Here is a 27,756-nt window from a genome sequence, read left to right on the forward strand (position 1 = left end):
GTTACAGCCAAAATTCAGTTAAATTAGTTATGCCTTACATGTTAGAGGTGCTGACTATCTTCTTGTTCCTTTGACTTTAAAAGTATTCATTGGGCTCTGCACTTGTAAAAATTAGGCCATTTATTTACAGACACGATTTAGGTGCCTAACTTTTGGGACCCAAATTTGATAATTTTGGCAAGTGTCTCACAATTCCTCTGAAGTAGATATTTTCTCAATTTTACAAATAGGAAAGCTGAACTGATTTTCCCAAGAACAGAGTCAGCATCAGAAGTGGAACAGAACACAGATATCCTGATTTTCAGATCCAGTTCTAATCACCAGCCAATCCAGCACAGCTTCGCTTCCCTTCCCTCCACCTTGGTCTCCCCATCCTTATAAGAAAGATATGCAATAATGATGAAGATGATCTTTTAGCCAACCATCTGTACTTATATTTCTCCTTTCTTCAAAGTGTAATAGCACAAAATTATTTCATGCAGGAGGACATTGTGGCTGCAACTGCTGACCCATTGAAACACCTTAAGTTTTTATTTTCTAAGTGGGGGGTATTTTAAAAATTATAATCTTGGTACAGTTCAATTTGTACCACCTTTTCCTTTTCATGGGGAACAGCCTATCCTTTTTTATAATAAATACACCCATTTCTAAAACCAACCATGAAAATACTATATGGATGTTTTTATTTAATGTGTGTAGTACAGGGAATTCCCTACCTGGAGCATGGATCTCTACTCTTTCTTGTAGTGGATCTTGCCCTATGCCTTGAAGTAGACAGCACAAGCCCCACATTCCAGCTGCTGGATGTACAAAGGACTAAGAGCCTGATATGTTGCTTTTTTTTTTTTTTAATGGAGCTGTGGTGTTTATAATTGTATTATTAAGCTGAGGTGTGGGATAGGCAACTTTTCGCTGGAACAATAAGCAGGGTACGGGGCACTGACTTGTTAGCGCTGTTCTCTCATCAACGCCCGTCGTGTTTGGGTCAGTGCTCGGAGCAGAGCAGCAAGGCTCAGCTCCTCAGAGGGATTGCAGCAGAGCCAACCTAGGCTTTCATTTTGAAATGCAAAAAAAAGGCGCCCCCCGACACAAGGCAAGCGTGTGCCAACACCGTCCTCCAGCCGCAGCCTGCCACAGCCCCTCCTAGTCCTGGGGGGAGCACACACCTAGTACGGCCGCGAACACTGCACGTCCCCTCACCCCCCTGCCCCGGTGCTGCGGGTGTGTGGGGGGCGGGCAGGCCGCGGCTCCCTTTCAGACACTTTCGGCCGGTTACTGCGGCACCTCCGGCAGTGCAGCCGCGCAGCAGGCGGAGCGGGCCCCCAGCGGTGACCATGAACGACCGGCCCATCTCCAGCCCCCGTGAAAACCCGGCCCATCAAATCACGTCTCTGGTCAGCGGCAAACCCCGCGGCGCGCGGGAAGCCTGGCCGCCGGCCTCTGCCCCCGCAGCCGCGCCCCTCACCCCGCTCGTGGGGGGCGGGGCAGGGCCTGAGGCGGCCCGGCAGCGCAGTGGCCGTTGGGCGCCTAACGCCCCACGCAGCCCACGGGAGTCCGGTGCCCCACAACGCCGCTCCAGCGGGGCCGCCGGGCCGAAGCAGTGCCCCGCCTGGGGCTCTGTCCAGGGCCGGGCCCGCAGCCCAGCCCGCAGCTGCCCGGCTGGGACACAGGCTGCGCCCCCCTCCTATGAACCCTGGAGCCCGCCCTGTGGGCGGCCGGGTCCCGATGACGGCTCGGCCGGCTCCGAGCCCCACACACCGCGGCACGCTAGGGGCCAATAAGCGCACCGGCTACATCACGCTGCGCATGCGCCTAGCCTCACCCCGAGTGGCGCACGCGTCTTTCGCCCGAGGTGGTTCGGCTCTCAGGACGCATGCGCCCCATTGATTCCCCCAGCTTCCCCCCGCCCTCGGCGAGCTCGGCTTGACCCGCCGCTCTTGGGCCGCTGCCGCCTCTGGGTCCCCTTCGCTCCCATCCGGTTCCGGGTCAGGGGAGGGGCGGTGGTGGGGTGGGGGCAGCAGGAGGCGTTGAGGGGCTGCCGGCCGGCCGGCCTGGATCGATGTATTTGTTCCCGGCGAGGTACGTCCCCGCGGGCTGCCGGGCCGGGGCGAGCTCCGGGGCTAGGAGTAGAGCCCCCGTTGCGGCCGGTGCGGGTGTGGGCCTGGGAGCCGGGAGGGCCGTTGTTGGCTCTGTGGGGGGGGGCGCGCGGACTGGGGAGGTGCCCGGCGGGGCGTTACCGGGGCGGGGGGGATTGCTGCTGGCCGCGGCAAGGGGGCCGAGGAGGGCGTGTGGGCTCATCGCTGCAGGGCGGCCGCGCTGTCGGGCCCTCCCGGGGGCAGGGGGCGCGGGGAGGGCCGGGGCAGGGCGGGGCGGTGGGAGCATGGCTGTGTCTGAGCAGCAGCTCGCTGGCCGGGGGCGCCTGGCCCAGCATAAAGTCGCTTAGTAACTAGACCAGCCCTGGCTACGGCTCTGCGCGGCGCTGGCTCCGTAAGAGATCTGGAGGTAGCAGATGGCCGTTGATGTTCTCCCACGGTAACGTTACCTTAAAGGACTGGGTTAAAGACTAGGTTGCTCGTTTAAAAGAGGATACATCGTGGCTGCCTCAGTTTTCATAGAAACTCCGTTTCTAAAACTCTAGGTGGACACTCGACATTAAATTACGGGAAATAGGAAGCTGAGTTCAATCTATTTGGTAACTCGAATACTCCATTTACAGACATTTTCTCAAACTTCAACTGAATGCTCATGTTCCTGCTCTCTAGGCAGAGCAGCAACAGAACTTGCTCAAAACCTGGAAGTTAAAAGCTCTAATAACCTTGTGTTCATCAAGTCTTGGGGAACTACAGCTGGGGAACTGCTGGGTGAATTCTAAATCTTCCTTTAAATGATCATAGTTTGTATTCAGTCAAGCTTTAGATATAGTGTGACTGCATTGCCACACTTACTTTACAGCTGAAACTGATATTTAAGATGTTTTTCAATTATGCACAAGTTTCTTCAGTGGAAACTGCCAGGGTAGGTGAGTACATATAACTTGCAACTCCTCTGTTTTTAAAGTAAAAGTTTGTTGTGCTAATGATTTGACAGATACTAATGAACATTATGTTGATCTAAAGTGACGACTGCTAATCTTCTAACAGTATTTTGGGCATAAAGTTCATAAACAACTCTATCTCTTCAAGCATATCTGTGTTTAATCTGGTGCCAAGTCTGTTCATTGCACAGCTGTATTCCTATTAGCCTCCTTCAATGACTGGTTTATAAAGCAATAGACATGGTAGACCAGTGGTCTCCAAACTTTTGGGGTTGCACCACTCCCCTTACCTCGTCTGTGGCCCCAAGGAGCTGCAATCAGGGGCCGGAAGCATGAGCTGGGACCACGGCTGTGAATGGGGCTAGGGCCACTGCCAGGAGCAGGGCTGGGAGCTGAGGTGGAGGCTACTGCTGGGGGCAGGACCAGAGTGGAGATGGGGGCAGAGCAGGGTTGGAAGATTCTGTTTGTATCATCACCAGGATTAAGTTTAAGTCCCAATATTTGGGACTCCTTATTACTGATGATGTATGAGCCTGAAAGAAAAATGCAGCTTGACTTGAACGTCCCAGGGTGAGTTTGCTTTTAAAATTTTTAATGATCTGAAAAAATAAGTTCTGATTTTTTGAGACAAATGTGGAATTCAATATATTTTTGACACTCTTCAAAGTAGAACTAGACTATAAGACTTTATTTTTTTCTGAGACAGAAGAGTATACCTATTATTTCCTTTTGCAGAATTACTGGGAGATTTCTATTGTTCGATAGTTTGTGGCAATAATGGATTGGTGTAATCCAATTGAATAAGACCTATTAATATCTTACAATAATACTTAACATCTCGTTCAAAACCTAACTGCTGCACAATTTCCTCATCAGTATTAACCGATTATCAGCAGAACAATTCAGGTGACAGCTAGCAAGCTAAACTTATTTGATTATAATAAGCTTTACAGTTACTAGTACTAGCATTCTGAATTCACGGCCAGGTGACAGTCACTTCAGTGCTGTCTGCCATAAAAGAATTTGACCAGACACTGTGGGTTGACAAATTTGTGACACTTAGCAGCGTCTCCCTACAAGGTTCAGCCTGCTAAAGTATCTCTGAGGAGGTTTTTAAGCAAATGTGATGCTATTGCTGGATATTACACCATTCATTTGCTAACATCTGGGTCAGATTGAAGGAGTAGATGGTTGAAACTCTTTGCAAGTGGGTATGTCATAGGAAATGCTGATATGACCCATTCAGACTTTTAGTTCTTGCAGAGCATTTTTTAAAGCACCTGCACTAACTTATGAGAGGTGATTTAATCTTTGTATTGATAATGTTTTCTCTCTGGCCTAAATTGCTGAATGACTTTTGTCCAAATTGGGCATCTCATCTGGACTGATCCCAACAAACTGTAAAAGAACTCATAATGCTAGGAGCTTATGGAAGCTTTAGTGAGTTCCAATATTAATGTAAAAATATACTGGTGATATTTTTGCTACATTGCTTCAATGTTTGCATTCTGTTGTGGGTTATAAAACAAGATCAGTTAACATGAAAGAGGAGACATAGGTATAAAGGTGCCAGGAAAATATTCTGAATCAGACATGTTAGGATTAATGCTCAGCTTTGAGGTTTGTGACTTGAGTTAAATTGTTCCTTTCTTTCTCTCTAGCATGTGAGAGAAGCCAATAAGCTAAATGTGTTTTGATGTTGATATATCCTTTTCCTTTTAACTATCAAGAATAAAATCTCTTGAAAGTTTACTTCCTAACAAATAAAAACTAGGAGTTTCTTCAGGTGAGACTGAATCCTTTACTGTTCTGATTCATATAGGAACTTTCCCTTTATAAAATCAGAATGAAAAGAAATCCTTAGCCAGATCAGCTATACAGGAACCCCTTGTCTTTCTTAACTAGCTTTGAGATTAGCAAGAAATAAGATGTATGAAAATCTACTATCAAATTAAATTATACATCAGTCAGTTTACTAACATCTGGGAAGAAGTAAGCACCATTTAAAAACGTTGACATTTGGTTTTCTAAATATGACTTATTTATATACAATCAGTTGTTGATTCTAAAGATACAGTAGCAAAATCAGTAAGAGGACCTAATGGAGGTGCATAAAAAAGCTTAGAATTACTACTAAAAGGATTGAAATTAGTACATGAATTCACTGGGCCAGAAATGTTTAGTTCAGTTTAACCTATATTATCAGGAAGGTCCAAAACAGATTGTATGGTTTTGCTAAATGACCAGGATTCTCAAGTTTTCAGTATAACATTTTTCATCAATATTAATTTTAGCATTCATGTTCCCAATCGGTTTTATCACTAAAACTGTCAGCTCATCACTAAACTCTGAGGTGTATCAGCATAATATGTGCATTAGTCATTCTTGATGAAATAGCATTTAAACTTGAAAGTGAAGTAAATTCCGTTTTCAGAGATGGAATTGCGGTATGTAGAGAAGTCTTAACTGTCACTAATTACAGATTTAGATGCTATTTTTCAGTTGATTGTACCACCCTAACAGAGACAAAATGAAAGGGACTGCAAAGACTGGAAGAATCATTTCTTCTGTTCTCTCTGATTCCTGCAGTTGACTAAGAAGTTTTTAAAAGTTCTGTATAATGCTTCCCGCCTTTACACCATTGCTGCTCTTTATGGGGTCATCATAGGGAGAAAAGCGGTGAAACATTGTGTAAAGTAAGATGTTGAGATAAAACTGCAATGATGGCAGTAAGGGGAGAAGAAGAAACAAGAAAAGCAATATCAAAACTATTTCAGTGGGCTGTGCTGAGCTAATTCCAAGAAATCACCAGCATTACAGAAGGAGATTATGTATTTGGTATCTGTTTTCATTATGCTGGATTAAACCAACAGAATTTCAAAAAGGGGGAGGAGGGGAAGAGCAAGGGGACTCACGTATGATTAAGAAGTCATGCCTCCAGATTTCCCATGTGGTGCTAGTGTCAAGCATCTTCCCCAGGAGCATTTGATATGACCAATTGCAAGTAGCCCATTCTTTCATAGCCCTTTTAATTCCTTCCTTCTATGTTTCTGTAGGCCAAACTCTGCTCTTACATCTGTGAGACAGATGCATGTAGGGAGGGCAAGATGTGAGTTGAGAGCTGGATTGTGGCTATAGGAGCAGAATTTTACTATTATTAAAGAGTAGAATAACTTCCAAAATATAGTAGGTAGGTAGGATCTTATTTAGAGCACCAGAAACTGACACGCAGCGCAGCGGTGCTTCAGAAAGCTAATTTCTTGCTGTATTTTACAACTTGACATTAAAACTGATGCGACAAAAAATATTTAAGTATGTTCTTTTGATATACTGTGCACCTTTCAGGAATAGGAGATGCCATCATGGGCAGGGACATTGAAGAGAAAAGGCTTTATCTCTCTTTTTCTCTCATATCCATCAAAAGCATAATTGTTCCCTGTTCAAATGTTGTCCCCCCTCTTCATATCCTTTTTCTGGCTTGCCTTCGTTAGCAAATCAAGCTCAATGCTCTCATCCTTTCTTTAGTGCTCTGCATAATGTTGCCGCAGTTTGTGTATCTGCTGATGTCTCTTTTCCCCTACACTCTTGCTATTCATGCCATTCTCATTGTTTCCTTTATTTCTATAATGTTGACCACAATGCCAGAAACAATTTCCTTATTATAATGTGCTAGGATCTCTGTTTTCAGTCAACTAATTCCTGAAAACTGAAGGCCCACAAACACTAACCCATGACATTTCACCATCCCAATTTAAAAAAAAAATCAAAATAAACGCTATTCGATTTAGTTAGGTACTTGTATCATCCCTTCCCTATCTGAGTCTCTCTCAAATATTACCATATCCTCCCAATATCCCTGTGAGATAGACAAGTATGTCTCCATTTTAAAAATGGGGGACTGAGGCAGAGTTGGATCTTGCTCAACATCATACAGGAGATTTGTGGCAAAACTGGAAACCAAACCACGAACTCGTGACCCCTAATCCAGTGTCATAACCACAAGCCTGTTGTCCCTCCTAGTGCCTTTCTGTCCGTTCTTTTACTATCTTACTCTTCTAGGACCAACTGTTCTTCTTTGTCATTTGAATGTCTAGTGCGCTGTCAGTACTTAAATACTGTGTTCAAGGTGGGGTAATGACAACTCACGAGTTTGATTCAGATTGAGAGAAAAATGCAGTGTTATTGAACAAACATTTTAAAATGTCTTGTCCCACAGCTCTTCTGTTTTAACCCCAATATCCAAGACGAGGATCTGGCTCACCAGGAATAGGTATTAGCTTTTGAGGCCAGGTTGAGAATGGAAGGTGTTGAATTTAAGGAAGAGTGGCAAGATGAAGATTTTCCAAGGTGAGAGATTTTCTTTTTATTTGTAAAACTTTTCCATTCTGTCAATTGAAATCGCTGCTGTCCAAAACAAAGGCTATCAACTGCAGTCTACTTAGCGCTTGAACCTGGGCCAGCATGGTATTCATCTTGCCTCCACAGCATATTTGTGTTTATATGCTTCTTGGGGAGTATGAGCCACTTGGCCCTATGGCTGATGTTAACATGATCTACTGTGACCTATTCACTAGCAACATATTCTTATAGAACTAATTCAAGTCATATAGCACTGCTTAAAGGGTCTCAGAACTTAATGGGTGAACTTGTCTCTTAATGAATAGGGAAGGGCTCTTATTGTCAGCAACACGTTAGCAAGGAGGAATGTTTAGTCTGAACTTCCCACATTCAGGCAATGAAAACTAGAACTAAAAGCTTTGCAGTAATTTTGAATAATTCTAAATTGTTACATATTCTTACTAATGCTTTCAAAGAAGAGTAGTTTGTCAGTGACACATTTTTATTGTGCTCAAATGCATTGGTTGGCAATTAAGTTGAAAATCAATTCTGGGGTGTCTGCACTTTCACATTTTTTTGAAAGTTCATTAAAACACTTCCAAAACTGCCCATAAAATTACATACCCTGTGCAAGTGGGGGAAAAAGACAAGTATAATCAGGTCAGATTTTGAGTTTGTTCCTTAATATGATCTAGAACTTCAAATTGAAGCTTTCAGGTATGCTTCAGAATAGGTCAGTAAATTTTCCTGAAAGGTGTACTGTGGATAGGCTAAGCTGTTAAGAAGGAAAATGTATATATGGATTATTATAAACCATCTAAAATTTCATCCAACCTTGCCTTTTTCCTTTTTTTGCTTTATAACAGGCTTGGCCCAAGACTTGAAGAAACCTTGTATTTCACTGAAGCCTCCAATTTTGTGTGGCATGTTGGTTTTTTTGTAGTTAAACTATTCAGTTAAAATATTTTAACTGATCTTTCTGCCTCATCTTAGTGTATAGGTATCTTCAAGAATGCTTAGATAGAAACTAGGACCTTGTGCAGTTTCAGCAGGATATAGAGCTTCTAAAGCACCATCTAACTAAACTATTTGCCTCTGAGGCACCTTTTGTGCTTCATAATAAAATACAAGTTAAGTATTTTTTCTGGTCTCGCTTAACTTCTAAAACGCCACAATTTTAATAAGAACATAGAACAATTCAGTGCTTGCAGTAACAGTCAGGCAGTAACTACTAGTTTGGATTTCTGTTACATCAGCAGGTAAGGCTCACTTGAAAACTGCAGATCACTGTTCAGACATTGTAATGCTCTGCTTGGCTGATTGCTTGGTTTAGATCACAAACGTGTCCAATCTGATTCTAAACCCACAATGTTATTTTTTTATAAAGTGTATCTATGTGTCTAGGTCTTTGTCTAAAGATGAATATAGTGTTCCTCATTAAATTATTTGCAAGTGTTTCCTGCAACAGGTGTCTTTTTTTTCTTTTCTCTGGACCAGGCCCCTACCAGAGGATGATACTGTTGAAGCAGATATACTAGCTGCAACTGGACAAGAGGGTCAGCATGGTAAGAACCTCTTAAAGTGGTAGAAAGTTTTGCGTAAGCAGTCTTTTAATCAGTATATTTGTGTTTGTGGAATACCATCAAAGGCCGTAGTCTAGACAAAATGGGTTTCCTATAATACAGATTGGGCCTAGAAGGTATTGTCTTCACTTCCCCTGTAAACTCAGCAAGTAATGGATATTAATAATGAACCATTCCATTAGATTTTCATGATGATCAGTCTTAAATTCCTAGAAGCCAAATAATGATGAATTGTTCTGTCAATTTTAAGACCTAATCAGGTTCTATTAGACAATTTAGGTGTTTCTTCTCTTAGTCTTCTTTTTAATATGGACTTCTCTGGATTCTAGATTTGAAAGGTGATGTGTCAAAGGAGAGAGACTACAACTACTTTAAATATCACACATTGGTTTACATAGTTTTTCTTAATATTTTCCTGCTTCTACCATCGGGTTTCTTGGACTATGCCAGTCTGCTTCAGCTTTGGCATTTCCAAGGCTGGATCAGTCACTTTATTTCATTCCCTGCATTCAACTGATGTCTAAATTACACAAGTATCTGCCTTGACCTTTTTAATCGTGCAATTTTAATTTATTCCATTTTACTATAGTTTGTCAGACATTACTCACTGTACCATGTTCATATGAATATTTTTCAAAGGTGATAATTTATTTAACTCTCACCTATAGTAACTTTTATTTATTTAATCTGTGATAGAGGAAAATAGCAGGAGCTAGTGAACACAATAGGTCACATTAAACTAGTGTTTCACACTTACCCAGTTTCAGTACTGTTGAATTCTTATGTCATGTATTGTGTAAACATTGTTTACTATATGGAAGAGTTCCAGAGGGGTAGCCGTGTTAGTCTGTATACAGCAAAAACAATGAGAGTTCTGTAGCACTTTAAAGACTATCAAATTTAATTTCAGCAGGCATAAGCTTTCGTGGGCTTCAGCTCGCTTCCTCAGATGCAGTTGGTAGAAATAATACAGCAAATATTGGCAACATATATAGGAGGCAACATACACATATCCAAAAGGCATAGACAACAATGGGGTAGGTGGATGAAAGCCAGGTACTTGAGACCTAATGACAACCATTGAGTAGGAGGTGAGAATGGGTGATCAGAGCAAATTACTACTTGTAATGAGAGAGCCATTCCAAATCCCTGTTTAAACCCAGGTTGAATGTGTCAAGTTTGCAGATAATTTCTAACTGAGCCCCTTATGGTGGTTAGGACCAATCACACCATAAGGGGCTCATTCACCTGCACATCCACTAATGTTATATATGCCATCATGTGCCAGCAATGCCCCTCTGCCATGTACATTGGCCAAACTGGACTATCACTTTGCAAAAGGATAAATAGACACAAATCAGACATAAAAAATAACAACATCCATAAACCAGTCGGAGAACACTTCAATCTCCCAGGACACTCTGTCGCTGACCTGAAAGTTGCCATACTTTTACAAAAAAAACTTTAAAAACAGACTTCAAAGAGAAACTGCTCAGTTAAAAATTATCTGCACACTTGACACATTCAAAAGACACATTTAAGAGGCTTTGAATGTGTCAGAGGCTAAAAAGGCACATTCATACCTGCTGAAATTAAATTTGTTAGTCTTTAAAGTGCTACAGAACTCTCATTGTTTACTATATACTTTCTTACAAGTATCCTGGACTCCCTGGCCTTTTAAATGTGTGGAGTACTGTATTTTTCTGCCTGTGGTTTAAAAAAAAAAAAAAAAAAAAAGAGGATTGTGATATTTGAGAAGTACTGTGATCTTATCTTTGGAGAGAGTAGGTGAGGTAATATCTTTTGTTGGAGCAAAAGGTCTCGGGAAGGAGGCAGACCTGAAGAGTTCTATGTAGCTCTTCTCAAATATCACAATCCTTTTTTTTTTTTTTTTTTTTTTTTTTTTTTTTTTAAAACCTCACCTACTTTCTCTCTCATATCCTGGGACAACCACAGCTAGAACAACACTGCATATAATTAAAAGCATGTACCTTCCACCAACAGAAGTTGCTCCAACAAAAGATAAAGTTCTGTTGATGTATGTTCAGGGGGCGGGGGAAGGAAGGGAAGGAGACTGGAATATTGTTTGTGAGGTGATGAGCATTAATGAGACTTTTTTATTCTAAGCGCTTGACTGGGGTTTTTTTTTTCTATTAGTTATCAACATTTTTGCATACATTGTATTCCACAAATTAAGTAACACGGCTTTTCTCTTACTCCCAAACCCATTAGAAGTGAATGGAAACAAAGTTAGGAGGAAATTAATGGCTCCAGATATTAGCTTAACACTGGATCACAGCGAGGAATCGGTGTTGTCTGATGACTTAGATGAGAGTGGGGAGATCGATTTAGATGATTTAGATACTCCATCTGAGAACAGTAATGAGTTTGAATGGGAAGGTAAGGATTCATTGTTTCTATTTGGTATTTAAATAGATGTTTTCTGACTGTCACGTGCAGGTACACAGTATTTCGTGTTGGTGAGAACTAGAAGATTCAAAGAATCAGATGTGCAAGATGAGAGCTAACAGGTTCCAAAAATCAGAAATTTAGAGATGGAAAGCAAACTATTAAGAATCATTAGACACCTAGAGGAAAACCGAACCATGAAATATGGGCTGCATGGATTTATAAAGATTGTTGACCAGAAGAGCAAATGAGGGACAAGGTTTATTTAGCGTGATGTGGATGAAACTAAAACAAATGCTTTTTTAGGCTGAATATCAGAAGAAGCTACCTGAAAGTCATATTCAGTTACAGAATAGTCACTGATAGAGACTTAGTATTTCTAAAACTGGACTGAACAGAACACTAGAAAATAAACTGTAGAGGGCACCATTCTGAATTGGCTATGAGATGGCCCATATAACTTAACAGGCGTTATTTTTCAAAGGATAGAAATTAGTTTTATGGAATGGTAATTGCCACTACACATTTTCTTGCAGTCTTCCATTTGGCCATAATTTAAAAAAAATATATTATCACTAGTTCATGTGAGACAAAAAAAGGAGCGATTATATTTCGCTTTATGCAAGAATATAATATATTGCTGAAAAGATGTGAACTACCTTTTTAGAATATTTGGGCAACATTTGAAAATTGATTAACTTAACCACATCACTTAATTCACTGTAATAAGCAAAACAAATGGTCAATTTCCTTAACAGAACTTAATTAACAGTTTGCTTCTCAGCTTCAGAATGGTGATTGTGGAAGGTGCATACGTACAGCCTTACTGTGCACCAAGGAACTCTTATGACTTTGCATTTAAAATCTTTAAGATAACAATATAAAATTAATTTCCTTTTGTTGTTTAACTGGTTGTTCTAGAATTGGGAAGTAAATAGGTCCATGATTCTTCAGTCTGATTCCTGTGGGTGAACCTTTATGCCTGTGTCAAATCTCCATTAATTCAATGGGATTGCACGTAGATGCAGAAATCCACCTGTAAGGATCAGGCTGTGGATTGGGATCTAAATTTAAGTGCCATTTATATATTTTTTTAATTTTATATATGGCTAAATTAAATGGCATCTTTCAAGAATCCTTCTGTCTGGCATTGGGACTCCTAGACAATTGTCAACTTTTGTATAAATTGTTATATTTCAGTATTTTTCTCCAGGTAGTTTCACTTCTTGCTTTAAGCATGTACCTATTACAATGTCAAGTAACATTTTAAATACAAACTTCTTAATATTGCTAAAGCCTGTTTTAATACATGCATCTATTGTACTGTAAGAAATCAATTCATACTTGAATAAATAGGAATACTACTGAAATTAATATGAGAGTTCAGAGGAGAAAGAATCCTTTGGAAGGGAAGGAAGACTAATGTGAACTATTTAAAAAAATTAAAAAAACAAAACAAAACCCAAAAAGCTATCTTAATTATTTTAGATTAAGTTAAATGTGTGGGAAGTGAGCTATTCAGAGTAGGGAGTACGTGGATGTAAGTGTGTGGTGGCCTTGCCGTATTTTACTGAGCAGGGAATATAGGCCGGTGTTTATAGATAACTTTTTATAACAAGATTCAGGAAATATTCCACTTAATTTGTTACAAAAAGTTGCTGAAAAGGGTTTCTGTCTTTTCTTTCTTTAATGCTGCTGTCTTCATTTTCCTGGAAGGATAGTTTCCATTAACAGCTTTGTCTTGGAAACAGACAACTAACATGCAGTAGGTTTTTCTCACTTTTGGTAAGGTCTGTGCAACTAAAATTCAAAGAATCATGATTTTATTAGAGAAATCTTTTTTGAAGATTGCTCTTTAGCATAAATGTCAATGATTTTGAACATATGCATTAGCTTTAATTTCTACAAGATTTATCTGCATGTCTGCTTACCAGCTATTATTAGCATATTAAATTATGCTTCACCATGTAAATCTATGATCAAACAAGACATAATCATTGAAGTTAACCACTTCGTATCTAATTTGGCAGCATTTATAGTAATGAATGTTTAAAAAGGCATTCTGTATACCAGAAAATTAAGTGGTGAGACCCCTTCAAATAAAGTACAGCCAGGAGGACTGGTTTCTTCATGTAAATGCTAAACCCAATATTTATCAGCCTACTATAGGTTGACATCTAACACAGTATCTTCTAGTGATAGAACTAAGTCAGGTATTTCTGGCTGATAGTATAGAAAGTTATAGTACTCCAAACAGAGTGAAGTGGTTAACTTGTAATCTGATTGGTACTGTCATGTTAAAGATTACCATGCATAATATTTGTATTTTAATGTTGGCAGATGATCTTCCAAAACCAAAAACTACTGAAGTAATTAGAAAAGGATCACTTTCTGAATACACTGCTGCAGAGGAAAAAGACGACGGGCGACGCTGGCGTATGTTCAGGATTGGAGAACAGGATCACAGGGTGGACATGAAGGCAATTGAACCCTATAAAAAAGTTATCAGTCACGGCGGTAAGGATTAATGACATGGGCTGAGGGGGGACCCCCCTGTAAATTACAACACGCAATTGAGGGGGTGAACGTAAATGGTGTTAAGGCATAAGTATTGAACTTCAGATCTTCCATGTCACGAGCTGCAGTGGCAAGGCATATGGGTATATTTGGGATGCTGTCTTAAAAGAAAGCTACCCCGGTCTTGATGAAGATAGTACTGTAGCTTTTTAACTAGAGAAAACCGAAATGGGGCAAAAAACTAGTACTAAATGTTAAAAGCATTTCAGAATGTGTGGAGTATGTTTTTTTAACTGTTCTGGATGTTGTTAGATTGAACATGTGCTGTAGTGACAGACAGACTGGTTATCAGCATTCCAATATGTAGATTGCCCATTTTAAAAAAATTGAACATAGGTTTGGGCACTACCACAGCCTTGTGGACCCCCTAACAACTTTTATGGTTTTATAGTCACTGTCCAGTTTAATATCTGTCATGTGTAAAACTCCATTGAGAGAGGAAACTGACTACATGCAAAATGTTTACGTAAATACATAAACTAAACATGCTAATAAACAGAGAGAGAATATTTCATTTATAGTAATCTTAGCTATCTGTGTAACAGTAGGTAAAAATCGGACAAACTTTTTAGCCTCTTTTGAATGTGTCTTTTGAATGTGTCAAGAGGCTTAAAGTTAATGTGCCTTTTTAAAGCCTTCTTAAAGCCTTTTTAGCCTCTCTGTGCCTCCATCATTTAATCTGTAAAAGACTTTGAAATAGATGATGAAAAAGCACAAAATTGCAGTTTTTCCAGTATCAACATTTACTACTGCAGAATTTGATGAGTGTAGTCAGACTTCTGCATTGCTTTATTGTTAATCTTGTTTTCTTTTCTAGGTTATTATGGCGATGGGTTAAATGCCATTGTTGTGTTTGCTGTTTGCTTTATGCCTGAAAGCAGTCAGCCAAACTACAGATATTTAATGGATAATCTGTTTAAGTAAGTAATATTTTGCCATTAAGAATTGTCCACAAATGAAATAGACTATCTCACAGTAGAATTCCATTAATGCAAAAGGGGCTTCCAATCTCTTCTGTTTTTTACATGAAATGTTTTATATTTGGGCAATGCCAAAGTAAGCTCAGACATTTACATCTCTGAATTTTTCCATAGCCTTTGAGCCTTTATCAAAGTGTAAATTCTTTCATTTGCATATTTGCTATTACTCAGTTTTTCATTTGAAAGCTTTCTTCTTTCTTGTTGTTACAGGTATGTTATTGGCACTTTAGAACTGTTAGTAGCTGAGAACTATATGATAGTTTATTTAAATGGTGCTACGACACGGAGAAAAATGCCAAGTTTAGGCTGGCTCAGGAAATGTTACCAGCAAATTGATAGAAGGTAAGATAAATTCTGTTACAATAATATCTAGACATCTCTTTACGACCCCTTTCTTTGATTATCTATATTTTATGAAAATTACTAATTAGCATATTGTGAATTAAAATCTGAGGCTTTGGCTAATGTTGAACTGTGCAACAATTGATCCCATTTGCTGAACTTGCGGTTAGATTACATTTATCCTGTGGGGGTTGTACAAGTGGAAGCAAGTGGGGAGCAGGGGGCAAGGATTATACACCAACTCTAAATCTGAAATTTCTTATTGGCTGAAGAGTCTACTTAAATTTAAGTAATCTGACAGGTGAATATGCAACTTTGCAACTTTAGGCGGGGTGTAAGATGCCAAAATATTGAGGAAGCTGCTGTTAGCGGTCCATTTACCCCCCCAAAAATACTAGGGTGTTGGTCTCACAGATCATGATAATTAAAGGAGCCCTTTTCCACTTTCTTCTCCTTATTGCCCTTTATAGATACCCATTTCACAAGTAAACTTCACTCTTTCTTCTTTTGGAGAAAGATGTTAAAATGTGTGGCAGTATGAGTTAGCTATATTGGTCCTTGAGACACACAAGAAATATTTGGTCCAAAAACTCTTCCTTGGATAACTTTTCTTACTACTTTCTCATCACAATCTGATACTTAAACTGTCTGTCTATGACAAATTCAACATAACCTGGTTTTGTGTGTTTGTTTTGGTTTTTTCAACTTTGGTAGAGAAGATGACATTGAAGAGTCTCCATTCATTAGGAGTTCACTCATTAGATTACACATGACATACAGGAATAGCACTTTTATAAAAGTAAAAGTGTTCAATTATTTTATATGAAAAATGTGTTGGTTTTTTTTTACTCATTCTGTTCCTTAACACTGGTGTTCAATATTTTAATTCTTTAGGTTAAGGAAAAACCTGAAGTCGTTAATAATAGTTCATCCTTCTTGGTTTATCAGAACACTTCTGGCCATCACAAAACCTTTTATTAGGTAATATTCTGGAAATTACTCTCCTTCATTTAACAAAAGTACCCATGTATTAGTACTTAAATTTCAGAAAGTAATACTTAATATTTAAAGATGTACTCAACATTTCAGTAATTGTACTTTACATTTGTTCTTCCACAGCTCAAAATTCAGCCAAAAAATTAGATATGTCTTTACCCTGGCAGAGCTAGCTGAACTCATCCCCATGGAATACGTTGGTATACCAGAATGCATAAAACAGTACGTTTTATTATTCAAACATGCCATGGTGTGCTTGGTGTAGAGCACAAATGTGAAAACTTATTAAATTGTTGTGTGGATTTTCAACGTGTTTATAAATCAGCATTAATCTAAAGCAGTGGTACTCTTAACCTCAAGAGGCAAAGTCTCACTGTGCTGGAATTGTGATGGTGTTAAATTTCTACTTTGCATGCAGCTGCATAATGGTAGCCAGAGTATTACAATGAAATAATACTTAGGTCTATGGTTTTATGTAATTGCTAAGTTATACTGAGTATGAGCTAGTCTTGTGGGATCATAATGCACAAAAGCCTTCTCTGAAACTATTCTTTCCCTTCGGCATTTAAATTGACTTGCTAGTGTGAGAAATGCTGGTCTTGCAGGTGCTTAAATTATAAACTTTTTATGTAGCACTCATGCCAAAGCATTTGCAGTGTTGCACAGTAGAATAAAAACAGGCTAAGCAATTAAATATATCACAAACAAATAAGGAATCCATTTGAAAATGAGAGAGGAGATGGAAAAGAAGAAGATAAATATAAGTCTAACAGTAGTGATTATAAAAATCCTTAGAGGGAGGGATGGTTTTAAGGGCCTTTTTTTTTTTTTTTTTTTTTTTTTTTAAGTGGGGATTGCCGTCTCTTATTTCATCTAAGTGAGTGCATTACAAACAGTATGGCCCGCCCCACTGAAAGCAGCCTTCCAGCTTTAGGTATGATGGTGAACTTTTTAACACTACGTTGTGTGTGGATACTCAACAGTTGGAGGCTCAAAAAGTAGAGGTGATGCATCCAGAGCAACAGTTAAGGATCCGAAGAACTTATAGTAACAATTTGAAGACGATCCACCCTTTCATAGGCAATTGGCATAAAAAATCCAGGGTAGTAAGTGTGTGTCTTTGCTTTTAACTCACTCAGAATGTAATGTAATGTTGCGTATTACTTTGAACTGAGAGCCACATAAGAAAGGTATTAGAATAATCACGCCTCATGGTCACAAGGCATGTGTTGCTGTTGAAAGGCTGACACAGGGATAAATGTCTAGCTGGTACAAATTGCAATACTGAGCATCCTTGTAACACATGTAAAATGTGCCTTTCTGTGGAAGAGATACAAACAAAATTAACACAAGCTTGTAAATCTGACACTCTGCCTAGAACAACTTCCTTTCAAAAACGGAGAATTTGAAGGAAGAAGCTTCTGTGGGTAGAGATGGTTTATGAAATATAGATTTGTCATCCCGAGGTTTATAAGACAGCATTGATGCAGGCAGCTCCAAAATTGAGCAAACACTGATCTTCTGCAGAGATCAAGTTTGTAGGTTCATAGGGCAAGGAATATATTGGAACATTTTGCCATGCTACTTTGATTTGTACTCATGAATTCTTCAAAATTAGTTCACAAGGTCTCTGGATTTTCTGGTGGATGTTGTTGAGATCAGAACGGACTAAGTAGTGTACATTGCTACTGTTACCACACAGCAACTAAATCTTTATTTATGCATTTTGTTTAAAGCTAGTATTGTAAAGTATATTCATGATTTTTATGCTCAATATCTCTGCTAGCTTCAAGACTTGATATTCTATTTCCATGAGGAACATTTAAACTTGTTTTGAGTTTGGTTAGCCTTCATATCTTGTACTTACTGAAATCAAACTTTTCCCCACCCAAGGTATGAAGAAGAAAAGTTTAGAAAGAAACAAAAAAGGTATATATGCACACCTTACTTAGGGATGCATCTAGACAAGTCCATTTGCACTGCACAAACTAACTCTTTCCCAATTGGTTGGCTTGCAGAAATAAATAAGCGTTTGTAAATATAAACATGCACTAAAGACTAAGCTTGAGTTTTGAAGTAGTTACAGTAAATATAACTTGTAAGAGAGCTCCATGTAGAAGTGTAAACCATGGATGTGTTTGTAAACTCAATATTTTCACTTCAGTGACTCTTTTATTAAGGGGACTTTGAGCTGCATCTTCAAAAAGACAGTCATATGGATATTTGAACCTGTTTGAACAAACTAAGTTTGACATTAAGAATAGGTAACTGTATGCTTAGTTAACTTCTAGGTGCCAAACTGCTGCAGCTGTAGAAGTTATTTGCAGAACAGTTTCTTAGAAATTCTAATCCTGAAATTTGTATCTTGTTTGTTCAGTATTCACTAATTTCAACTTGCATAGGCCCTAAATTAGTTTATATTTTGCTTAGTGCTGTTTGTATTTGCAGTGCTCGATTCTTTGCTAATAAATATTGGATTTTTGTATGCTGAAACTTGTGGCCTGCTAACAATTCAAGCAATTCCTGTGGCTGACAAAATACTTCAAACAGATCAGTAATCACCATTCAGTCTGCCTACTGTTAACCTCACTAAAACACTCTGCTTCTAACTTTAAACTTTATTCTGAGCATTCCTGCTGCTATGTGCATAACAGTTAACTGTTGAGGACCAACTCACTTTCTGTAAAACATGAGTAGGCAAATGGAAAAGAGAATCGGTATTAAGAACTAAACCTGTCAGACATACCTTTTCCCCATGGATTTTATTTTCTTTCATAAAAAAACAAAGCTAGTGGAAAAGCATACTACTGTAGGAATGATTACAAGTAAGCTTTATTTCAGCAGTATTCTAGCTGAGATTGTAAAGGTACCAACTACAGAAAATTGTTAGTTCCCACAGTAACTCTTAACTTGCTTAACCTTGTTCATGTGTGGTATATTGACTTTGTCTAAGGACCCAATCCTATTCCAAGGGAAGTTTTACAATGGACTTCAGTGAGTATATCATTGAGCTCTTAAAAGAGATATCAACTTTAAATGACAAATCTCAAGTACAACAAACACTGAGTCCCTCCCCTCAATATTTGTGGCTCTATTATCACTTTTTCCAAATGTTTTTCTTATGTTGCTGTGTGAAAGAATTGATTATAGCAGAGTAAAAGTGGAACTAACTAGATAGTGTTTACATTGTATATTTGACAACACAAGTGCTTCCCCCCTCAACCCCCCCCGAGTCTTTTATAACCGTCATGAGAGTTGACTGTAATAACAGGAGTTTAAAATTCTTCAGACGTCATTGTGGATTCTTTTGGTTTAAAGTTGCCAGTGTCTCTTTACATTTGATGTACAGAGATTTGCTTTGGGAACTACTTAACTCACCTTTTAAAAGAAATAATCAGAGATCATGTAAATACATGCTTTACTCTGCTACTGCATTGAGAAGTGTTGCAGATTAACATATGGTGCATATAAAGAGCAACATTTTCAAATACAGCTGTGCAGTTTCTAAACCCTGTTTCTTCAGATGTCAATGTTTTTATGTATTATCTGAAACAACCAAATCAAATTTTAACCAAAAGTTTGTCCCCCAAAAAAATCACTTTTGGGGGCATAATATTCAAACAGACAGTAACTTAAAATATTAAGTGCATGAAAATATGGTCACCTCAGCTATAAATGTGGTATTACTACCATAGCATTGGAACTATTGATTGCTGTTTTAGTACTGCATTCACCAAAGACTAGATCAACACCAGGGAAAAACAGTCTTACTTAATCAGTTAAATAGTTTATATGATGCAAAAGCCAAAGAGCAAATGGCTATATGAGAGAGGACTCTTTCCCCTTTGATCAGATTATGCTATAAACATGTACAAAAAAAGCCCTTATGAAAAAATAATTGTTTTAAGTAAACTTTGAAGAAGTTGAGCCATTAGAATAAGATACTTGGCTTACACTATGAAAAGTACAATCATAGTCTTAAATAAAGTCACTGTGCATTTTAGGCAATGCATAATGTTCACCATTTCCTTTATGTTGGAACTGCATTTATGGAACCTCTACCTTTTATTGTATTAATTTTAAATACATTTTCGTATATGTAAATGAGCTGTGGAGAGGTGATTGTTGCAATGGAAGTTTCCAAAAGATGTTTTTGGTACTAAGTAGCTAGTAGTCTGCAGAGATGAAAAACATACATCTCTCAGCACTGGTCTACGTTACACAGTTAAGTCTTAGGTAGACCTAACTATGTCCATTGTGTTATAGCGAAGGCAGAGGACAGTAGGAGAGTGGTGGATGGGAGATATGTGAGCCCCAGAATGCTCAGGGCCTTGTTCCCTGCTGCCTAAATCAGAGCCATTAGTGGGCAATTAGGAGCAGCTGAGGCTGATTAAGGACCAGCCAGGTGCCCCATAAAAGCCCTCTGCTCCAGTCAGTCAGTGCAGGAGCTGGAGGAAGTAGGAGTGCTGAGCTGTGCAGAGGAGCGGACTGGAGAGCGGAGTTCTGTCAGTGGAGCGGCCAGGAGGAAGGTACTGGCTCAAGAAACCAGAAGGACTGAAGGAGGGGGAAAATTAGCCCAGGGGAAGAGTGTGCAGTCTGGAAAGCAGTACCAGCAGCACATAGCTGCTCCTCATAGGGCCCCAGGTGGGCCGGCCCACTACAAACAGGAGAGCGCGAGATCCACTAGGGGGAAGCCGGCCATCTGCCACACCATGTACACACTACAGCCTGGCTTCTGCTGATGTAAGTGCCCATCTACACTGACTGGGTGTCCAGGGGGACACTGTTACTTACTTTGGCTGTTAATTGTCATTGACAAGAAAACCCAGGGTGGTGGTGTCCCACATCCCGGCCCTCCACTAAGGGAGGAGAGAAGTCTGGGTAGAGCTGAAAGCCCTGGTTCTCAGTGCCCACATTGCCCCTCTTCAGTTGGTGGAAGTGCTCCAGGCAAGGACACACACCACTGATAGGAGGGTAGTGTGGACATCAGCCACCACAGTAATTAATGTCATGGCTGTAAGTCAACCAAACATAGGTTAACTTAAGTTTTGTAGTGTCGACATGACCTCAGAAAAGTGTTAGGTGGCCATCTTTCTGCACACAAATATTTTACTTTTGATTTGAGTATTTGAAACAAAAATTTGGCTGTACCCTATTTTTCAGTTTCACGTGTCAGCGTCCTGATGAATTTTATCTGGTTGACAATCAAGTCCCAGAACTGGCTACAAGCCAGGAGTACTGCAGACTGGATTCTAGTCCTGCAAACAATTTTGTGCATAGAAGTGGTCTCACTGAGTAAAGTTAAGCATGTAAGTGTTTGCAGGATTTGGGTCTAGAATTCTAAATCCAGGACTAGCCAGGAATGTTGGTAAAATGCACTCAGAAATATTGACACCAACCAGATATATCCCAAAACTAAACTGGAAGGGAAAATATTTGAGCATAGAATGTGATTTTAATTCCACCTGTAATAATTATAATTGAAGCATTTAGTGCTCAGACGACACTTACTCCATAAAGCTCAAAGGAAAGCTGTCTGGGCTTGAAAAATTTACTAGCCAGAGGACTAAGTATACTAGGCTTAGGCAATATGAAAGATTAATGCCCACACACACCATTCATGTCAGTGGGCAAAGGCATGGTAAAAAGCCAGTAGCTCTGCCCCAGATGTTGTGAACAGGGAGGGCACTGGGATTCATAAGCAGGGACAGCACCTTATTCTCTTGTGTGGGTCTCTGGCTGATGGGGTTAAAAACTGCTTTCCCTTTTTATCTGCTTGGAAGGAGCTTTTCCTCATTCTCCAACTTCAAAGCCTCTTGGCTGATGAAGAGTAAGAAGGGTGTTTGCTCCTCTTTCCCAAGCCTTTTTTACTCACTTTCCTGTAAAGCACTGTTGTTCCTATCTTTCCCTAGGTGCACCATAGTGCAACTGCCAGTATTCTTGTTAGTTTCACAACTGTTTTTCAGACTCCTGTAGACAGAAACTTACCCAAGTCCTGTTAACGTCATTCCACTTTTTGGGAAACTCATGAGAAACAGTAGACTGAAGTTGTGTGCACATGTGGCAGGACAGCATGTGTATCAGTTCACACTTGAGAGGTTCTCCTAGCAGCCACAAGAGCTAGAAACTTCACTGTCTAAAAAGAAATCTTAAATTCTGGAGAAATTGTTCATGTGGATTCCTTCACTCATCAGTTGATTAATCCAGAGGATGTAGGTCTGGAGGCTTCCCCCCATGAAAAACAACACACACAAATACCATAACCAATCACTATCCTCATCTTGCAGAGGGAAAGCTAAGGGAAATGGAGATTAAATGACTCACCCAAAGAGTCAGTGCTCAGAACCAGGAATAGAATCCACATCTATACAGTACCAAGTTCAGTGCACTAAATCATACTGCATCATAGCTGAATAGTATACATTTTTATGTGTGACACTAAAGTGATATCTGATATCTTACATATGCACAGACTAGATGCAAAAATGCATTCCATATTTTTAATCTAGATAGTAACTAATTGAATACAACATATTTCAAAATAGCAAGGATCAATACAATGCAAGTTTTGTGCTAATTGTTTAGAAAACAATTCTGTGACACTTCTAAAAATGTATGTAGTAATAAAAACAGTGACTTACGTTGATACAAACGCACTGTTCTTTCAGATTAATATTTAATAGAGCTGTTCTAAAAAACCCCTATGTTTACAGTTTTAATAGGCTCATGTTCTCCAGGATAAGCTGCATTCTGTTCTTAAAACTGTCATTCGTTCATTCCATATTTTATAGGCTTACATCCTAGTCATACTTAATTAGTAAATGAAAGGGCCAACCTGCTTCTCTTGCATCATGGCCAAATCTGATATTTCGTTTTCCTGATACTTTTCTTCCAAATATTGTTGCTTGAAAATACTTTTTGAATGTCCTTTATATCTACCATTTTAGAGGCAATAACAAGGTGGATCTTTAAATAACATCTCGCTGTGACTTGAACCTACTTCACTGGCATTTGTTTTTAACAGTTGAATGATATTTACTAAAAACCTTTTCTATATAAAAAATTTAACTCTCCTATTAAGATCAGATCAAGCTTTTTCCCTAATACAGAAAGTAACAGACTAGTGAATTTGTGGTTAATATTCTAACTTTTTTTATTAAGCAGAATTGACCAAGAACTTAATGGGGAAACAAGAACAGAAAAGTGAACAATAAGTTTGGAGTCCAGACAAGACTGAAGACTGTGCAGATGGAATGATGCTTTTTTTTGCATATACAATGCATTCATTAGCCTTTATTATGTAACCTGTTATAAAAGGTGCCTTGATATATCTCTGGACTTGTACTCGAGGGACTATTCTCTGCTGTATTGGTTTGCAAATCTTGAGTTTAATTATTGACTTTAATAGCTACCTTACAGTGTAATCATTTTATACTGCTAAATGTCAAAGAACCATATGTTTATAGGAGTCATTCTTGCAATTGTTATCTAAATGATGCATGTTCTTCAGTAAAATATTTATGTACCTAAATGTTAAAGGAAAGAGATAATATATTTTTATGACTCTTTGAGCAATATTTTATAATGTGTACTTGCAGAATGAATTCTTTTGCAGGTAGACAGGGCTATAAATGACTGTTGTCATTATTTTGTAAAGTGCATGACGGATGTTTTTTGCTGTAAATAGTTAAACATTTCCTGAGTGAGTTAGCAACCGAATGCTTTTAGATGCCAATGGTCACATTGTGTAGTTATCTCCTAAATGTGAAGATAATCATTTTTGTTCACGTATCTAATACAAGTAGAACTCATTTACGCTGCCAGAATGAGCTTGAGCTTTGGTTTGTCTTTTTTCTTCAAAATACAGAATCGTAGTTCTGTGAATTTCAGCTTATTGGCCACCATCTTTTAGCCTAGTTAAGCCATACTGGGGACTAACTAGTTCAAATGACTAATAACATAATGAATTTTTCACCATTAGGTCACTAGTTTTAAATTCTGCTCAGGTGTTTAGTAGATAAAAGCTGTCTATTGAGTGTGAAATGAGCTCAATCCTGTTACTCTTGGATGAGTGTCAGTTGGCACTAACTGAAACTCTGTTCAATCTCAGCAGCCACACAAAGAATTGCATGGACATGGAGCTGAACTGTCCTTTCAGGTTGAGACTGAATTACCCTGGATAGGAGGCGTAGAGAATCTTGCACTGCCCTTACTTTGTAGATAGAGATCTTCCGTCTTCAGTGCTATCAATCTGGCACATCTCACAAGCACTAAATTCACTTTAAAGATGTAATGAGTTTGGGATGGAGTGGTTTTTTTTGTTTGTGTTTGTTTTTGTTTTTTGTTTGGCTGTGGTTATTCAACATGTATCCACAAGCTTCCACTCAGTGTTCTTGGGCACGTAAGTTAACTTTCGGAGGTTCTATTAGCATAGCTACATTATACTATGTTCCGAATGAATCATGCAATGAAAATATGTAAAACTTTTTAAATCTATTTGGTAATCATGCCTATTTTGCCTATTGGTATGTGCAAATAATCCATTCTGGAGTTAAACATTTAAGTGACATTGAAACATTAAATATTTTCACTTCTGTTTTTACTGCAGTGCTTACTACTTTTGTCTTAATCATAAAACCAAAAATCCCCGTCTGATATTCTTTCACACTTCTGAACAATATATTCTTGGAAATAGCTGTATCCCAGTTCTCACAATTAAAATAAATCCAACATATTTACAAAAGTAAGGTAGCTTTCTATTAGATGGTTACTCATCAATGAGGTATAGCACTCATAGACTAAGGATATGACTGGGATTTACAAACTTGGATCCTTGCAGACTCCTTGCCATCTCTAATCAGCTATGTATAAGTGCAGCATTAGCTAAGTCTGATGCCACCTCCGGGCAGTAGTCTGCATCTGAATTTAACAGATTTGTTTAACACGTGCTTCAGGGGAACCCCTCTCAGTAGAAGTGAGGTCTGAAAGTTGATTTGCATTGATATATTGTTTTGACACAGTTAAATCAGTCTCTCAGATTACTGAACGATGTCTTCTGTTGGATGTGGTGGGAAAAGTGTAGCTAAAATATTTCAAATGGAAAAAAGTTGGTAGAATTTCCACGGGCTATAGACATCATTTGGTATTCCAGTGCCTTTCTCCCCCACGCTTGCTTCTACTTCCCTCTTACCTCCTACAAAAGTTTATATGCCAAGAATCTTAAACAGCAGTTCAAAAAGTACATATGTTGTGTAGAAATCAGTTTATGCTGTATTTTGTACGTGACAAATGTTCAATAATTTTAAAGGTGACTTGCAAAGGAGAGGAAGTTTATACCTTTCTGATTCTGTATTGTATCATTAAAGGAGGTCTGCGTGTTTCTTTTCTCCCCTGCTTTTTCACATTTTAAAAAAAAATCAAGTCTTATTTTTCTGATAGATTCTCTAAACTGGAGCATTAATTGGTATACGATAGATTTAAACAGGGTGGATTGATTGATTTAAATCAAGGCAATTTAAATCACCAAGAGAAAACCATGATTTAAATCAAGTTTCCCACTGATACTTCTTCACATATTTCTTAAATAATGGTGCAAATCTGACCACTAAAACATGTTAATTTACAAATCAGTACAGCATTTACAACATCTAGGAGGGTATACTTTGTGTAATTTTTTTAGATTACTTGATTTTTATTAAATTAGGAAATGGTACATAATACTCATTATCTGTGTCAAGCTGCAGATGGAGCAGCAGTACATTAGGAATGGTAAGAACTAAATCTCACACAAACACAACAGCACTTATATTTTGTTAACGTAAATCTTAAATGTTACGTTTCACATTTGCAATTGCAGCAGTCTCCTGAGTTGCTGGCTGATGGCTGTCCTTAAACTTCTTTTTTTTTTAATTTTCAAATTTTAACTCAAGTCATCACAACACTAAATGTACACTGTCCTTAAAACTTCTACTACTCGCTCATCTTCCCCACTGTCATTTTTATTCCTAGACTGAAAAAGAAGTATGAGTTTTCCAGCTTTTTCAACTCCCAGTTGATTTCTTAGCTTTGAGTGAATAATACCAAATGATGAAAATATTCTCTCTGTGCCTGCAGAGGAAGATACTGCTGTGAAAAGTTGGCTTAGCAACTGAAGGAACTCTGTTTCAAGGTGCATGGCTAATGACTTCCACTAATTCAGGGGGGTGACCTTGTTCAAAACATCAGTGAACATGTACTGCTTGAATGGTTCCGTCCAGCCCTGAAATGTATTATGAATGGCATGACTGAGATCCCATGCCTTTGTTTTCAGTGATCAAGGAAAAAGATGGTATCGTCTGTGGAATTATGTATTGCAGACTACATTCTAGACTCTTAATTAGTAAATCACTGTCTGTTTGCTGCGGTTGAACAAGTGTCAGCAAACTTATCTGTGCCAACTGTTGAGCATCATAGATTTTATAAGCTTAGTGATCTTAACAAATTTTGAAATTTTTTGCTAGATCTTTGGAACTTTTTAAAGATTTAGTTTTCATTAAGATTAGGTGAATAAGACAAATTTGAAGTTTAATATCTCCTTTCTGAGATGAGTATTAAAAAAAACTATCTCCCCAAAGTCTAAAAGCTCTCATTGGCCAAATGTTTTGGCCAGTAATCTCCAATTTGCTGGAAAATTCTTGAATAAGAAATACCATAAGAGATTTTAATAGGATTTCTAGGAAACTAAAGAAGGGAAGGTAATCTCAACTGGGTCTCTTATGCCCAAAGATATCTTTTCTTCAATTTCAGATTAACATATATGCCTTCTTCGTGGATGGAGCGTTTATTCAGCATTTATATTCTACTGTTGGAAAATGGCTTAACTGTAGTCTGTCAGGAACAGAAATTATTATTTGTAAAATGTGTGACTTCCTAATCTCCTTTAGAGGGGTGGCCAATAGGCAGATGGTGGCTAGTATGTTTTTACAAATGTTTTATGACATTCCAATGAGGATTCTAGTGCTGAATTATCCATGTGGATGCAGGTCATTCTCTGGAGGTTTTTGGTTCCATAAACATCTTAGGAGCATTTTGAAGAACTATGCTTCCATCTGCTATACCATATTTTTAAAAAAGATACTGAACCAATTTTCCTCAGAGGAGCACTCTGAAACTTAAGGATGAATTTCTCTCAGCATGAATAATTTAAAATAGGAATTTTGTACCTTTTTAAAACTTAATTCTAAGTTGTGCTAAAAGGTTTCCATTGACATGAATCCTCAGTACAACATAAGCAAACACAGAAGTACAATTGCTAGAGCTGAGCGAAATTTTGGGTCACCCAAACATTTTGCAAAGTTGATTTGAATTCAACAAAATGCTTTGGCCAAGAAACAACAAAATTCAGAAAGTGAAAACATTTTGTTTTAAATGAAACATTCAGATTTTTTGCCTGAAAACTTTGCTTTGAAATTTCATTCAAGTTTATTTTAAAAAAAAACAAAAAACCCACCAACAACAA

General features: G+C 38.5%; 1 protein-coding gene across 6 annotated transcripts; it reads left to right on the forward strand.

Annotated features, from left to right (window-relative positions):
• The first annotated feature begins 1,861 nt into the window (after positions 1 to 1,861).
• BNIP2 (BCL2 interacting protein 2) lies at positions 1,862 to 25,639 on the forward strand. 6 transcript variants are annotated; one of them, XM_067534812.1, is made up of 11 exons: positions 1,862 to 2,079; positions 7,251 to 7,381; positions 8,870 to 8,937; positions 11,188 to 11,355; positions 13,705 to 13,881; positions 14,759 to 14,861; positions 15,132 to 15,263; positions 16,158 to 16,244; positions 16,383 to 16,481; positions 18,153 to 18,188; positions 23,421 to 25,639. In XM_067534812.1, the coding sequence occupies exons 2-11, from the start codon at positions 7,332 to 7,334 to the stop codon at positions 23,464 to 23,466; spliced, it is 966 nt and encodes a 321-aa protein (XP_067390913.1). In that variant the 5' UTR covers positions 1,862 to 2,079; positions 7,251 to 7,331; the 3' UTR covers positions 23,467 to 25,639. The 6 variants fall into 6 exon arrangements, with proteins under 6 accessions (XP_067390913.1, XP_067390917.1, XP_067390915.1 ...); XM_067534813.1 differs by having other exon boundaries at positions 1,865 to 2,079; positions 23,424 to 25,639; XM_067534817.1 differs by lacking the exon at positions 1,862 to 2,079 and adding an exon at positions 8,239 to 8,631 and having other exon boundaries at positions 7,249 to 7,381.
• The last annotated feature ends 2,117 nt before the right edge of the window (positions 25,640 to 27,756 follow it).

The sequence above is a fragment of the Emydura macquarii genome, unplaced genomic scaffold, assembly GCF_026122565.2.
Source record: "Emydura macquarii macquarii isolate MOO-44397 ecotype Brisbane River unplaced genomic scaffold, CSIRO-AGI_Emac_v2 contig_3451, whole genome shotgun sequence".
Lineage (NCBI taxonomy): Eukaryota > Metazoa > Chordata > Testudines > Chelidae > Emydura > Emydura macquarii.